Source organism: Trachypithecus francoisi, unplaced genomic scaffold (genome assembly GCF_009764315.1).
Source record: "Trachypithecus francoisi isolate TF-2019V2 unplaced genomic scaffold, Tfra_2.0 Lachesis_group10, whole genome shotgun sequence".
Classification (NCBI taxonomy): domain Eukaryota; kingdom Metazoa; phylum Chordata; class Mammalia; order Primates; family Cercopithecidae; genus Trachypithecus; species Trachypithecus francoisi.
In genome coordinates, this window is record NW_022681455.1 from 36,196,177 (window position 1) to 36,208,696 (window position 12,520).

A 12,520-nucleotide genomic window follows, 5' to 3' on the forward strand; every position below is an offset into this window, starting at 1 on the left:
AAGAATCAAACTAGCTATTGCCAGCTATGTGATGCATAGGTTATGTGAGTGTTTATCTGAAGAGGCAAGGTAGGTGGGCTCCTGAAAAAGGCAGAGAAGATTACCTGATAATTGAGATTTGAAATTAGAAGCAAATCCAGGGACTTGTGAGCCAGCCAGGGTGGGAGAAGTCTTAGTATCTCCCTGTGTAGCCAAATGACAGTAGCTGAGTGAGCTGTGTGCTATGGTTTCCTTAAAGTAAAAGCAGAAGGATGGGAAGGAAATTGCAGTGTCTGCTCCTTGCCCTAGCCAGCAATATTTCCCCCCAGACTTTTGTCTTGATCATATCTTCTTTATCACCCAAGACCCATTTCTCACAGGGAAAGGAATAGCCATCCTTTCCACTCCTCACTGAGCCCTCCTGAGGTGGCTGTCTCACCCTGTAGCATATGTTGGGAAGGGGGATTTCTGCACTCAGACTCACTGTGTGTGTCCTTGGCAGGCATGACCAACGGCTTTGGAAAACACACCGAAAGCGGGTCTGACTCGGAATGTAGTTTGGGTCTCAGTGGTGGACTGGCATTTGAAGCTTGCAGGTAAGAACACATTTCCCAAAGCTTTGTCAGCAGCTCTGCCACCCCTCCTTTTACTCTCCATTCAGCTACAGGTTGAACCTCTTCCTGCTTACCTTTTTCTCTCCCCCCACTCCTGCTATTTCCTGAGGCCTCTTATCTGTAACTCTGGGAGTCCCTAGGAAACAGGGTGACCCTTGACTCTCAGGTCTGATCTGAGAGAGGAAGAGTAGTGCTGATGCTTTACAGGGTTTGTGGGACTGAATTTGGACTCTAGAGGATAGGGAAAGCTAAATCTCGTATTGCTCAGTGAAATTAACATTTGAGCCAAAGTCCCCTGCTGCCCCTACACACATACTTAGACAACCCAGCCTGTTAAAGACTTGGTTTTGCTCTTTGCCTTTTGGGGTGTCATAGCCTCTTTATAGAGGTGTGGTGTAGGTATATGAAATGACCAAGTAGGAAATTTAGAATTGCCTTTTTTTTTTTTCTTTTGAGACGGACTCTTGCTCTGCCACCCAGGTTGGAGTGGAGTGGCCCGATCTTGGCTCACCGCAACCTCCGCCTCCTGGGTTCAAGTGATTCTCCTGCCTCAGCCTCCTGAATAGCTGGGAGTACAGGCACATGCCACCATGCCCAACTAATTTTTGTATTTTTAGTAGAGATGAGGTTTCACCATGTTGGCCAGGCTGGTCTTGAACTCCTGACCTCAAGTGATCTGCCTGCTGCAGCCTGCCAAAGTGCTGGAATTACAGGTGTGAGCCACCGTGTCTGGCCTGTTTTATTCAGACAAAGGCCCCAGAGCTCTTCTACTATCCTTGAGCTGAAAAGGGATGGACTTCTTCCCATTCTTTTACCTGAAGGGAGGATTTCTCAGACCAGAATCTTAAAGTTTATTCCAGGCCCAAGAGTTTATGGAGCCCCTGTTCTGTGTTCGGTGTTCTGCAAGACACCAGGGTGGGGGGGACTCTTCGAAATGAGAAACCCTTTGTGCCACAAAGGAAAAGTGACGTGTCCTGAAGGCTAATGTCATGACCCCACCACATGACTGCTGAATGGATCTTAGGTTCAGAGTAGGGGAGGAAAGGTCCCAGGGCAGCACCAGAAGACTATGTCTTTGTGTTTGAAGTGCTTCCAAGGCAGACTGGGCATGTGTTCTTTTAGGCATTCAGTCTGCCTGGGCTGTGGGACTACTGGTAGGGCTGAGGGGGTCCCCAGCTACTCGTTGGCCTGGACTGGTTCCCTGCTGTGGTTTCTTTGCGATTCCCCTACCCCCAGCCAACCCTCAAAGTTGCCCTAGCTTCCTATTGCAGCCTCCAGAGATAGAGGGAAAGTAGATGGAAAAAAGTTATCAGGCACAGGAAAGAGAAAGAGATTTCATAATCTTACAGGATGCTTCTGGCCTGGCCCTGGGTTGAAGTTCCTGACTCCCTTCAAAGATAAGGTACCTGGAAGCCCAATTTGTTGGGGTCAGGGTAGGATTGGACCCATCAAACTATCCTTTTTTAGCTTTTGACTAAATGTGGAGTGTGTGTTGGCCCCTTCGTCTATGACGGGCATTCTTTTCAGCTATGAGCCATAAGAGCAAGCAAGGCCAGGCTCTGGTTAGCCTGCTGATTCAGGTGGTGTGTTTGCCTTTCTACAGAACTCCAGTGCAATGCCCTTGATTTATCTGGGGCTCCTTGGAGGAAGTGTGTATTAATATTTTAGGGTTTAAAATTTGGAGATTCAAGGGCTTCAACTGCAAGCGTTGTTTTTCTTTTTCCCCCCATACTGTGGTAATAAGTACATAAGGGAAGACCTTATTTATTAGACCAGAATCATATAATCCCAGAATTAGAAATAATCTTGAAAGAACTGATCACTAACCCATCCCCCACACCTCCTTTTTCACTTGCCCCTTGGTTTATCTTTTCTGACGGTTTTCTGAGCAGGTTGGTGCTACACGTGCTTTCTATAGGTCACTCATTCAAATATTGATAACTGAACACCTACTGTGTGCCAGGTACTGTGCTAAGGTGCCTGTTGTCATGAAGATTATCTTCTAAGGTGTCTGTTCTCATGGATATGGATGTTAAATCAGTAAATAAGATAATTGTAGGTTGGGTTGTCTCCTTAGGCCTGGGTAACTTGGAGAAAGGGCGGAAATGCAGGCCATGATTGAGTCAGTTGTGTTTTTTTCTACAAATCAGGGACATACAGACCTATTTTTGGTGTTGCATCCTATTTTATTGAGCTCATCCTTCTGAGAGCTCATCATTCTATAGTACAGTATTAGCAGTTTGTAATACTTTAAGTAAGACATTAAAATTTACTACCCTTCGTATGACAATAACTACAGCTGCTATTTATTGAATGCATGGTATGTGCTGTACTGAGAGCTCTATGTGTGTTCATTCATTAATCTTTACAACAACACATGGGGAGTGTAAGCCTCAGAGAAGTTAAGTAACTTGCTGAAGGTTACAGAACTGTTAACAAGAGCTGGGTTTTGAACCCAGATAGGCTCCAAGAGTTTAATTTCTTAACTACTTTGCTGTGCTCTCTTCTGTTGTATTTGAAGATGTCTCCCCAGATTCTTGATGTGAACTTTGTTTTTCTTTTTCTCATCTTGATGTGAACTTTGAGAGGCTTTCCTGATAAAATTACTAGCACTTTACATTTGTATAAGACCTCAATGTCTCTAATATGTTGGCAGATTTTTGTAGGGTAAGTGGGAACTAAATCCTAAATGTAAACTGGGTATTTTTTGTTTTTTCCCAAACAGTTCCTAGTTTGACTAGCAATAAAAACTACCAACTTAACTACTGGTTACTGAAAAATTATGATTCATTGGATTTTGGTTAAGCAAAGTTTTCTTAGCATACAGTCCTGATAAAGTCAGTTCTGATTCAGTAAAACAGGAGTACCCTACTCTCCAACCAGTCCCTCCTCCTGGCTGCTTCTTATCCCACCAGGGGTTTCTTTAAGCATTTCTGCTTTTCTGCAGATTGATGACCTATTCTTTAAGCATTTTATTAGTAAAAAAGATTAAAGTTATATAGGAGTAATATTTTTTGAAGTTTGGATAGAAAAAAGCCCAAGCCATATCATTTTTGCCCAGAAGCTATGGTGTACATTAGAACTGCATGGGGAACAATTTGAAAATACTGATGCGTGGGTGGGCTTCAGTTACAACATTGCTTTGGTATTGCTATTCTAATTTTTGCTTATCACTTTTTAGTCTTTGTGTAATATATATTTTGCCTGTTTGAAATAGCCATGAAAAAAAATTTTTTTTTTTTTTTGAGATGGAGTCTTGCTCTGTTGCCAGGCTGGAGTACAGTGGCGCGATCTTGGGTCACTGGAACCTCCAACCTCCAGGTTCAAGTGATTCTCCTCCCTCAGCCTCCTAAGTAGCTGGGAGTACAGGCACGTGCCACCACGGCCAGCTAATTTTTGTATTTTTAGTAGAGATTAGGTTTCACCATGTTGGCCAGGATGGTCTTGATCTTCTGACCTCCTGATCTGCCCAGCTCAGCCTTCCAAAGTGTTGGGATTACAGGCGTGAGCCACCACACCCAGCCCACTTTTTACTTTAAAAAATCCACTTATCTCTATCCAAGAAAATCTTCACACATAAACCATTTGGAAGTGAGAAGTGCATTTTTTTTCCAATTTAAAAATGTCTTTTCTAATTAAGGAAGTATGACATGTCCACTTTAGAAAATTTGGCAAAGAGGCAAATTTTTGAATCTCAAAAATAAATTGGTTTCTAAAGAAGACGCAATGTGAACCAGAGCAAAGAATTCTGGGCAGATGTAAGATGGCCCCTGTCATGGCAAGGCTGCTTAGACTCTGTAAGGATTGACAGATGACTGGTGTGACCTTTCCTTTGGATGAAGTCCAAGGTTCCTGAGCAGGGAACGAGCAACTCCTTCCAGGTTCAGTCCTTCCATGTAGATGAAATGGTTCCTCAAAACCTCATGGGAACTTTGCAGTCAAAAACATGGGTTAGTGTGAGTTTTTAGGGGAGGGTGAGAACTGTCCTCCCTGAAGAGTTTTTGTAGCTCCACTCCTGTCAGAGAGGGGAGAAGGGAGAAGGGGAGTGGGCGTTTTAGTCATTGAAATTGCTCATTTCACCCCTCTCTCCCTGCTCTGTGTGCAGTGGTCTGACGCCCCCCAAACGCAGCCGTGGGAAGCCAGCCCTGTCTCGAGTGCCCTTCCTGGAAGGTGTGAATGGAGACTCTGACTACAATGGCTCAGGTGAGGAGCAGTGTTCAGGCAGAGCTGAGGGGGCCAGGCCTTCTGAGGAGCCAGCTCTTCAGGCTGCTGCACTGCTGGGGCTCTGTACCAGGCAGCCAGTCCCTGAGCTCCCCCAAACTCTTGGGCCCTTGGGCAGGGAGATGGCCCTCTCCCAGGCCAATCATACTCTTTTTTTTTTTTTTTCTTTTAATTGCATCTTAAATTTGAATAGGTTATACATGCCCATAGTAATAAAAATCAAAAAAGTACAAAAGAGTGTATAATGAAAGCTAGCACTCCCTTCCCTGGAACATCAACTGCTAGCATTTTCTTTTATATCTTTCCAGAGGTAATCCATATGTATACAAGCCAAAACTTGCATGAATAATTAAGAGTGAGTAGAGAAGCCTAATATGCACATGCTCCTCTAAACCATTCCTTTTTTCCAGCTAGTAATATATCTTGGAAATCCTTCTGTGCTTTTTATTGGCTTCCCAGTGTCCCATTATATAGGAATGCCATCATTTGCTTAGCCAGTCCTCCAAAGGTGGACTTTTAGATTGTTTTCATTTATTATCATAACCAGTGTTGCAGTGAGCAACCTTATGCATAGATAATTTTATATCCATAGGGAGCCTATCCATAGAAGTGGAATTACTGAATTGAAGGAAGTGTATGTTTGTAATTTTCATGGATACTGCCTGTCCCCATTCACAAACGTTATCAGTGATAGCCTGTATCACTGAATCTCGCACATACATAACCCTGTAGTTTTATGGGCCTTGTCTCCTTGGACAAAGGGAATAAAGGGCAGGGCAGGACCTGGGGGAGAGGCCTGGGGTGGGTGCTCAGGTGGGACAGGTACAGAACAGGCTGTTCTCTGAGCTCACCTCTGTCCAGCCCTGCTCTACAGGGGTGTGTGCTCCCTGGATGCCCTGTCTTTGAAGTTTCCATCTAACACACAGGCTGCAGGGCTTCTCTTCCTTCTTTCCTTTACCCAACTACTTTATTTTCCCTTAGCATCAGTTTCTTTCTCGTATGTGTGTTGATGGATGCATGCCTGTGTGTTTCATTGCTTTCTGTAATTGTCAGTGCCCAAAAGGCCGGGCTCATGTCAAGATGAATTTGTATAGCATCTCACACAAAGCCAGGAGTGGATTGGCACACTTTGTGCTTCTGGTGGTGACATCTTATTCTTACTTTTAAAACCACATGTTTATTAAAATGATGCCAAAGGATATTGACCTCCCGTAGTTCCATCACCGTAACATGATTGTCTTCATTTCTCTGTGTTGCCTTCTGTTTATTTTAGGCACATTTTTAACAAAATGCTGATCCAAACACATGCACTTTTGTATTCTACTGTTTTCAATTTTTTTTGAACTTTCTTCATGTTGACACATAATCTTTATATATCTCATGTTATTGGAACAATGTATCTAACTGCATTATAATTTACTTAACTATTCTATTGTTAGGCATTTGGGTTGTTTCCAGCTTTTAACATTATATGTAATGTAGTGAACCCATATTTTTGTTTAAAATCCTTTTATTCATCTTGAAAGTTATTTTTCTTAGAATAAATTCTCAGGGAAGGAATTTACTAGAACAGGTGGTTCATACATTTTTTAAATGGCTCTTCAGACATACTGCCAAATTACATTCCATAAGGATGGGTTTGGTCTGCAGTTGCATCAGTAGTATGTGATTGCACCAGTTTCTACTCAGTCTACCTCTTTGGTATTGGATTTTATCTTTTTATTGTTACTGCTATTGATTCAATAGGTACAAAATAGTATCTTATAATTTTAGTGCATTTTTTAAAATTACAAGTAGAGTTAAGCACAGTAGCTCACACCTGTAATCCTAGCACTTTGGGAAGCCGAGGTGGGAGGGTTGCTTGAAGCCAGGAGTTTGAGACCAGCCTGGGCAACATAGTGAGATCCTATCTCTACAAAAAATAAATAAATAAAAATTTTTAAAAAGTGAGGTAGTAATATTTCTTTAGAAATTACAATTTCCACTCTGTTAGATTTGGACTTTTTTCTTTGGTTGAGTGTGGTCACCTGCCCATTCCAGTGTATAGATGGGGGGAGGGGAAGAGAGGTTCTTCTATGTGTTCAGAAGCATCTGTGAAGCACTCATTCACATGTGCTGGTGCATTGAGTGCAGAGCAAAGTAAGATGAAAAGATGTAGTGCCTGCCCCAGGGATACCCAGTATCAGGTTCTGACAAAAGAAGACATGCAAAGGACTTGCAGACCGCTTAGCTCTGCTAAGTGCTGTGCATCCAGGTGACCTAGGTGGCCAGGTGTGACCCTGTCAAAAAAGAGCTCAGTTAGCAAGTAATTTTACCAGGATGTCTTCCCTGGCATCTTTGTCCATGAAGCCTCCATCATGAGGACTCCCCACTCAGGGAGGTGCAGAGAGCAGTATGTGGCATTGCCCAAGCTGGATTTTGGCCCTTCTCCCTAAGGCTGTTGAGGATGAAGCAGTTACATTTTTCCAGGGAAAGCCATCTCAGGGGTTCTAGTTCAGAGGTCAGTAAACTATGGCCTATTGCCTATTTTTGTATGGTCCATGGGCCAAGAACGGTTTTTACGTTTTGAAATGATTGAAAAGAAAATCAAAAGAAGAATGATATTTCATAACGTGAAAATTACATGAAATTCAAATTTCAGTGTCCAAAACATAAAGTTTTATTGGGACATAGCCATGCTCATTCATTTATAGATTGTGTATGTGACTCCTTTCATGCTATAACAACAGCAGTGTTGAGTAATTACAACAGAGGCCGTGTTGCCCACAGAAGCTAAAATATTTACTATTTGGCCCTTTACAGAACTAGTTTGCTGACCCCTGATCCAGTCTAACTTCTAAGGAAAGGAGAGGGAAAAGGAAGGGTGGAGGGGATATTGTGACTCATTCCTGGGTTGCCCCAGTCAAATGGAGGCCACAGGCAGGCCTTTTGGGTACCATTCCAAGTCCCCTTTGGGTGCTGTCTCCTCCCCTCCCCCACCCCCCAGGCAGAAGCCTCCTGCTGCCCTTTGAAGACCGCGGAGACCTGGAGCCCTTGGAGCTGGTGTGGGCCAAGTGCCGAGGCTACCCCTCCTACCCTGCCTTGGTGAGTCTGCCCCAGACGCCACCCTCCTACCTCCCCTGCCTTGCCTTGGGGGCTAATCTGATTGGATTAAGCCAGCAGAGTATGGTGGGAGTCAGTCTTTAGCTGTAGAAGGGAGGGGGGTTTTGCCCCAGCCTGAGTGGGTCAAACTAGCAAGGCTCCCAGCTTGAGGCACTAAAAATAGGCTAAAAGTATGCAGATGAAGGCCAGGGTTCTTAGAGTTTTAATAGCATTTAATAGCATTTATTTATTTCCTTATGCATAAAAGTAACAGGGCCCATTTTAGAGAATCTTTAAAGCTACTGATAATGCTTAGATGTTTTATTAAATATTTGTCACGCTAAGTCCTTGAAATACTGAGGAAAGTATGTAAATACTTATTCCATTTTCTAAGGAAGAAAACTGACGATTTGTGGTCATTCAGCTAATAAATGACAGGGTTGGAATTTGAGCCCAGGGCTTAAAATGTGTGATGTCAAAGCCTGTGTTCTGAGCTACTGAGTTCAAAATCATCCACAGTCCTGTCTATTCAAGGATAACTTGGGGTGTATATCCACTTACTCTTTTATAGAAAATGTATAAATATGCATATATATGAGACCATACTGCTTTTAGCCTCCCTTTCACTTAACAGCATATCATGAACATGCCCATCTTATGCCATTAAACATTCTTTGTCAGCATCACTTTTAATGATTGCATCGTCTTCAGTTGTATGCATGTACCATATTTTAACCATTCCCTAGTTGGTCACTTAGATTGTTTTGAATTTTTCACTATGATAAACAGTTGGCAATAAACATCATTGTAGCTTTATCCTTGTGCACATCCATGATTATTTCCTTACAGTGAATTCTTAGGAGTCCCTTCTTGGGGCAAAGTCTATGCAGAATTCTGATACAAGTTGCCAAGTTGCCGGAAGTTCATTTTGGTTTATACTCAAAACACCAACAGTAACTAAGCTTTTCATTTCTTTCATAGTAGCAGCAGCTAAAAATTCAATTTTTGCCACCTTGATTGTTATTTCTGAACTCTGTCTCAGTTGGGGAGGTAGTGTCCATCTGGCTCTGGAAGATACCACTGATACCAAACCTTTGAGGCATGTCAGAATAATCTGGGGAAAATTGTAAAACAATACCCATATCAAGTCACCTCCACCCCAGCACTATCAAATTAGACTCTCTGAGGCCAGACTGAGGCAGCAATATTTTTTAGAAAACATCCTAGATGATCTGTAGCCAGGATTGGGAACTACCCCACCAACCTCTTACATGTATACAGGACTCTGGGTTTCTCCCAGCCCCCTCATATCTGTGACTTTAACAGCAGCCTTTTAAGATAAGGAGAGGAGGAATTCTGATCCTGTTTGGTCAGATAAGGAAATCATAGTCCAAAGAGGTTGTATTAATACAATTTTTTGGAGCCATATTGGAAACTATGTTGCCTACTCTACACCCTCCTTAGCAGTAGCAGGCGGGAAAAATTCACACTGATCTAGCAGCTGAAGAGTTAGGGCCTGGGGCTGCCCTGCCAGCAGTGAAACTGCGGGACTCCCAGCTCAGTCATTAAAGAAGTGATTAAGCTGTGCAGGTTTGGATTTAAAAAACAGAATACCTCACAATGCAAAAACACTAGTCTAAAATTCATCTTTTTTTTTTTTAATTACCCTCTTAATTATACATTTTCTGTCATGATTTAAAAAATTCAGCCACCACCTGAACACAACCTGTGTTTTTATTTTGGTGTATGCTCTCCTAGTCTTTTTCCTATGCATTCTTCAGTATGTATTTGCATCCATAGATAGTGGATATAAAGTTTTTAATTTTTTCTGGCTCTTGTCTGTTTTTTTCCTTGTCTTTTAAACAGTTTTTCTTTTCTTTTTCTTTTTTTTTTTTTGTAAGAGTAATATACTGCATTATAGAAGTTTGGAAAAACGGGGGAAAAAAACAACACAAACCCCACCATTCTAGTGTTGACTCCAAGCATTTTGTATCGTTCTTTCTATTTATTGTTCACATATTCATATTATAGTTGTAATAATAGTGTATGTACACTTATGTTAAGTTTTATCACAAGCTTTGTTACCATGTTGTTTTACATTTGCATAGTATTCATTGAATGAATGGACCATTTATTATTTTGGGACACAAAAGCTCTCCTCAGATGGCAGACTTATCCACCTTGCTTTTGCCCTCAGGAAATTTTTCACAATCTACCCTCTGCAAGCACCCTGGGTTCCGAGGCAGGAACCAGCATGCCTTAGTCAAGAGGAAACATATCAGAGTAGCCTCACTGTCTTGTTTGGTAATCAAGGAAGCTTACAGGAGCTTGTATGGTGGTTCTTGTTAGGACTCTACTTCAATCCCAGGAGGGACAGACAGGCTGGGAGAGAGAGTTTTGATCAAATTACACACCTGGTGGGTGGGGTAAGGTGGTTCTTCCTTAGAGTAAACGCATAACCAGAACAACTGCTTTCAGCTGCTTATCTTAAGAGGGATGTCGTGAAATTGGCAGACATGCAAAGGTAAATAATGAGAGCAGTTTATTATGAGAAGGGGCCCAATGGGACAGCATATGGGAAGTAAGATTGCTCTGTCTCTGGAGAAGGCTGCTTCCTCAGTAAGTTCCCAGTCTTTGCTCCCAGAGCTATTAGCTGTCTGCTCTGGAAGCAGGGGCTGCGTAGGAGGCAGTGGGCTGTGGAGGCCCAAGCCTTGTCTGGTTTTAGTCCCAGTGTGGTTTTAGCCAGCTACATCCTGCTTCTGTGCTTGGTGTTTTCCTCTGTCAGCTAACACCTGTCAGCAGACTTCAGCAAGAGATTGAAATGAGATGATGTGTGAATAATTAGGAGCTCTGGAAACTTTGAAAGTGCTCACTAGACCTGGATTTTGATTGTTGTGTTGATGCTGCCAGGCATTTTGCTGAGCACCCGCCTTCTCTGAGCCAGGCAAGGCGGGGCTGGATGCCAGAAGCAAACCTGAAGAAGGGCCCAGCTGCTGCCCTTGTGGAGCTTGTTGCCTCAAGGATTAATGCTTCCAGTGGCCCTTGTTTCCACCCACATCATCCCCCCTCTCCATCAACCTCCAAGCTCATTCTCTAGCTATACACTGAGCCTCCTCTTTGATCTTACCATGGAGGTGTCACAAATATATCTGGTCCATGTATCAGGAAGGATTGTAGTCAGACAGAAAGGTAGTGGGTTACCAGAGACCTTGTTAGAACCAACTGGATGGCCTTCCCGATGCAGAGCCTTCATAGCTGTGGTACTAGGGAAGGCCCCTGAGCATTTGAGGTGAATTGCAAAGGTACTAAAGGGAAATTGACAGGAAAAAAAAAGTGACCTCTACTCTTCTGTCCCAAGGGACATTGGAGGAAGGGGTTTGCCTGTCTGGTCTGCACATCAAAGATATCCCACTCAGACCTGATACTCCCCTGGTGTAGGTGCTTCAGCAGTTGGTCCTGCAGCAGGGGCGCTGCTCACCCTGGCCTCCCTCACTGAGTGCCCATCTTCTATTCTGCCTCCAGATCATCGATCCCAAGATGCCCCGGGAGGGCCTCCTGCACAATGGCGTTCCCATCCCTGTCCCCCCGCTGGACGTGCTGAAGCTGGGAGAGCAGAAACAGGCAGAGGCTGGAGAGAAGCTCTTCCTTGTCCTCTTCTTTGACAACAAGCGCACCTGGTTAGTGGGTGCTGCTGTGAGGGGGCTGAGGGGCACGCCAGGGGTCTGTGCTAGTGAGGTACACAGAGGGGCCATGGATGCAGTTACCCTGGTCTCCACCCAGGTGAAGGGGAAGGCATTACTTGCCAGCAACAGACCTGTACTTGCCATGTTAATAGTAACTGAGGGGTGTTGCAGATCAGATTCCCTGGGAAATACTCTGAGGTCGAGACTTGCATCAGGAGGCTTATTGAGGAGAGCTGTGGAGTGGGAGTGACGCAGCACTGGGTAGAAGTTGCAATACAGCCCACTTGCTGTCTCACCTCATCCATTGGGCACATCTGGAGCTGGGTGGCTCAACAAGATAGAGATGTCAGGAATTGGGGCTGTGCCTTTTTGCCCTGTGCCAACTGGTAATTGGATGCCACTGCCCCGAGGGAGGGGTGTGGCCTGGGCCAGAGGCTTCCTTGGTGGAGGGTGATTCCTAGTGAGGGACTCAGATGAGAACCTGTCGGCTTCCAACACTTCCAGTAGCTTCTGGGAAGCATGTTTCCATCCTGAGGGGAGTTCTGGCCAGTGGAGTGTCCACTACAGGAGACTTGCTCATTTATGGTTTACAATACTTAAGGTTTCTCTTAACACCAGCAAGAGAGTGCTTTCACCTTAGCTTCTATAGAGTGAGGAGGGAGAACTAGCTAATAAAAATAGTGATAATAGTAGCTGCCATTGAGTGCTTACTCCATGTACTTATGCAGATTGCTTTATATATCTGATCTCTTTTAATCCTCATTTAGGTCTTCATTAGTCCCCTCATAATCCATTTTGCAGATGAGGAAGTTGAGGCTCAGAAAGTCCAGACCCTGTAGCCAGAACTGAGATATAAAACAAGATCTTGTTCCAAAGGCTGTATTCTTAGCCACATGTTATATTCACCTGGGAAGCTTTAAAAACACACACACAGTGTGCAGG

At 43.7% G+C, this 12,520-nt stretch overlaps 1 protein-coding gene across 5 annotated transcripts in view; it reads left to right on the top strand.

The window, feature by feature from the left end:
- The window catches only part of BRPF3 (bromodomain and PHD finger containing 3), a 36,058-nt gene that overhangs the window by 20,767 nt on the left and 2,771 nt on the right, over positions 1–12,520 (top strand). For 3 of the 5 annotated variants that reach the window (XM_033216962.1, XM_033216963.1, XM_033216961.1), the window contains exons 9-12: positions 482–575; positions 4,699–4,796; positions 7,801–7,898; positions 11,418–11,572. In XM_033216962.1, the coding sequence (XP_033072853.1) occupies positions 482–575; positions 4,699–4,796; positions 7,801–7,898; positions 11,418–11,572 (445 nt within the window). The remainder of the gene's footprint in view (positions 1–481; positions 576–4,698; positions 4,797–7,800; positions 7,899–11,417; positions 11,573–12,520) is intronic. The other 2 variants (XR_004438688.1, XR_004438689.1) reach the window with 2 other exon arrangements.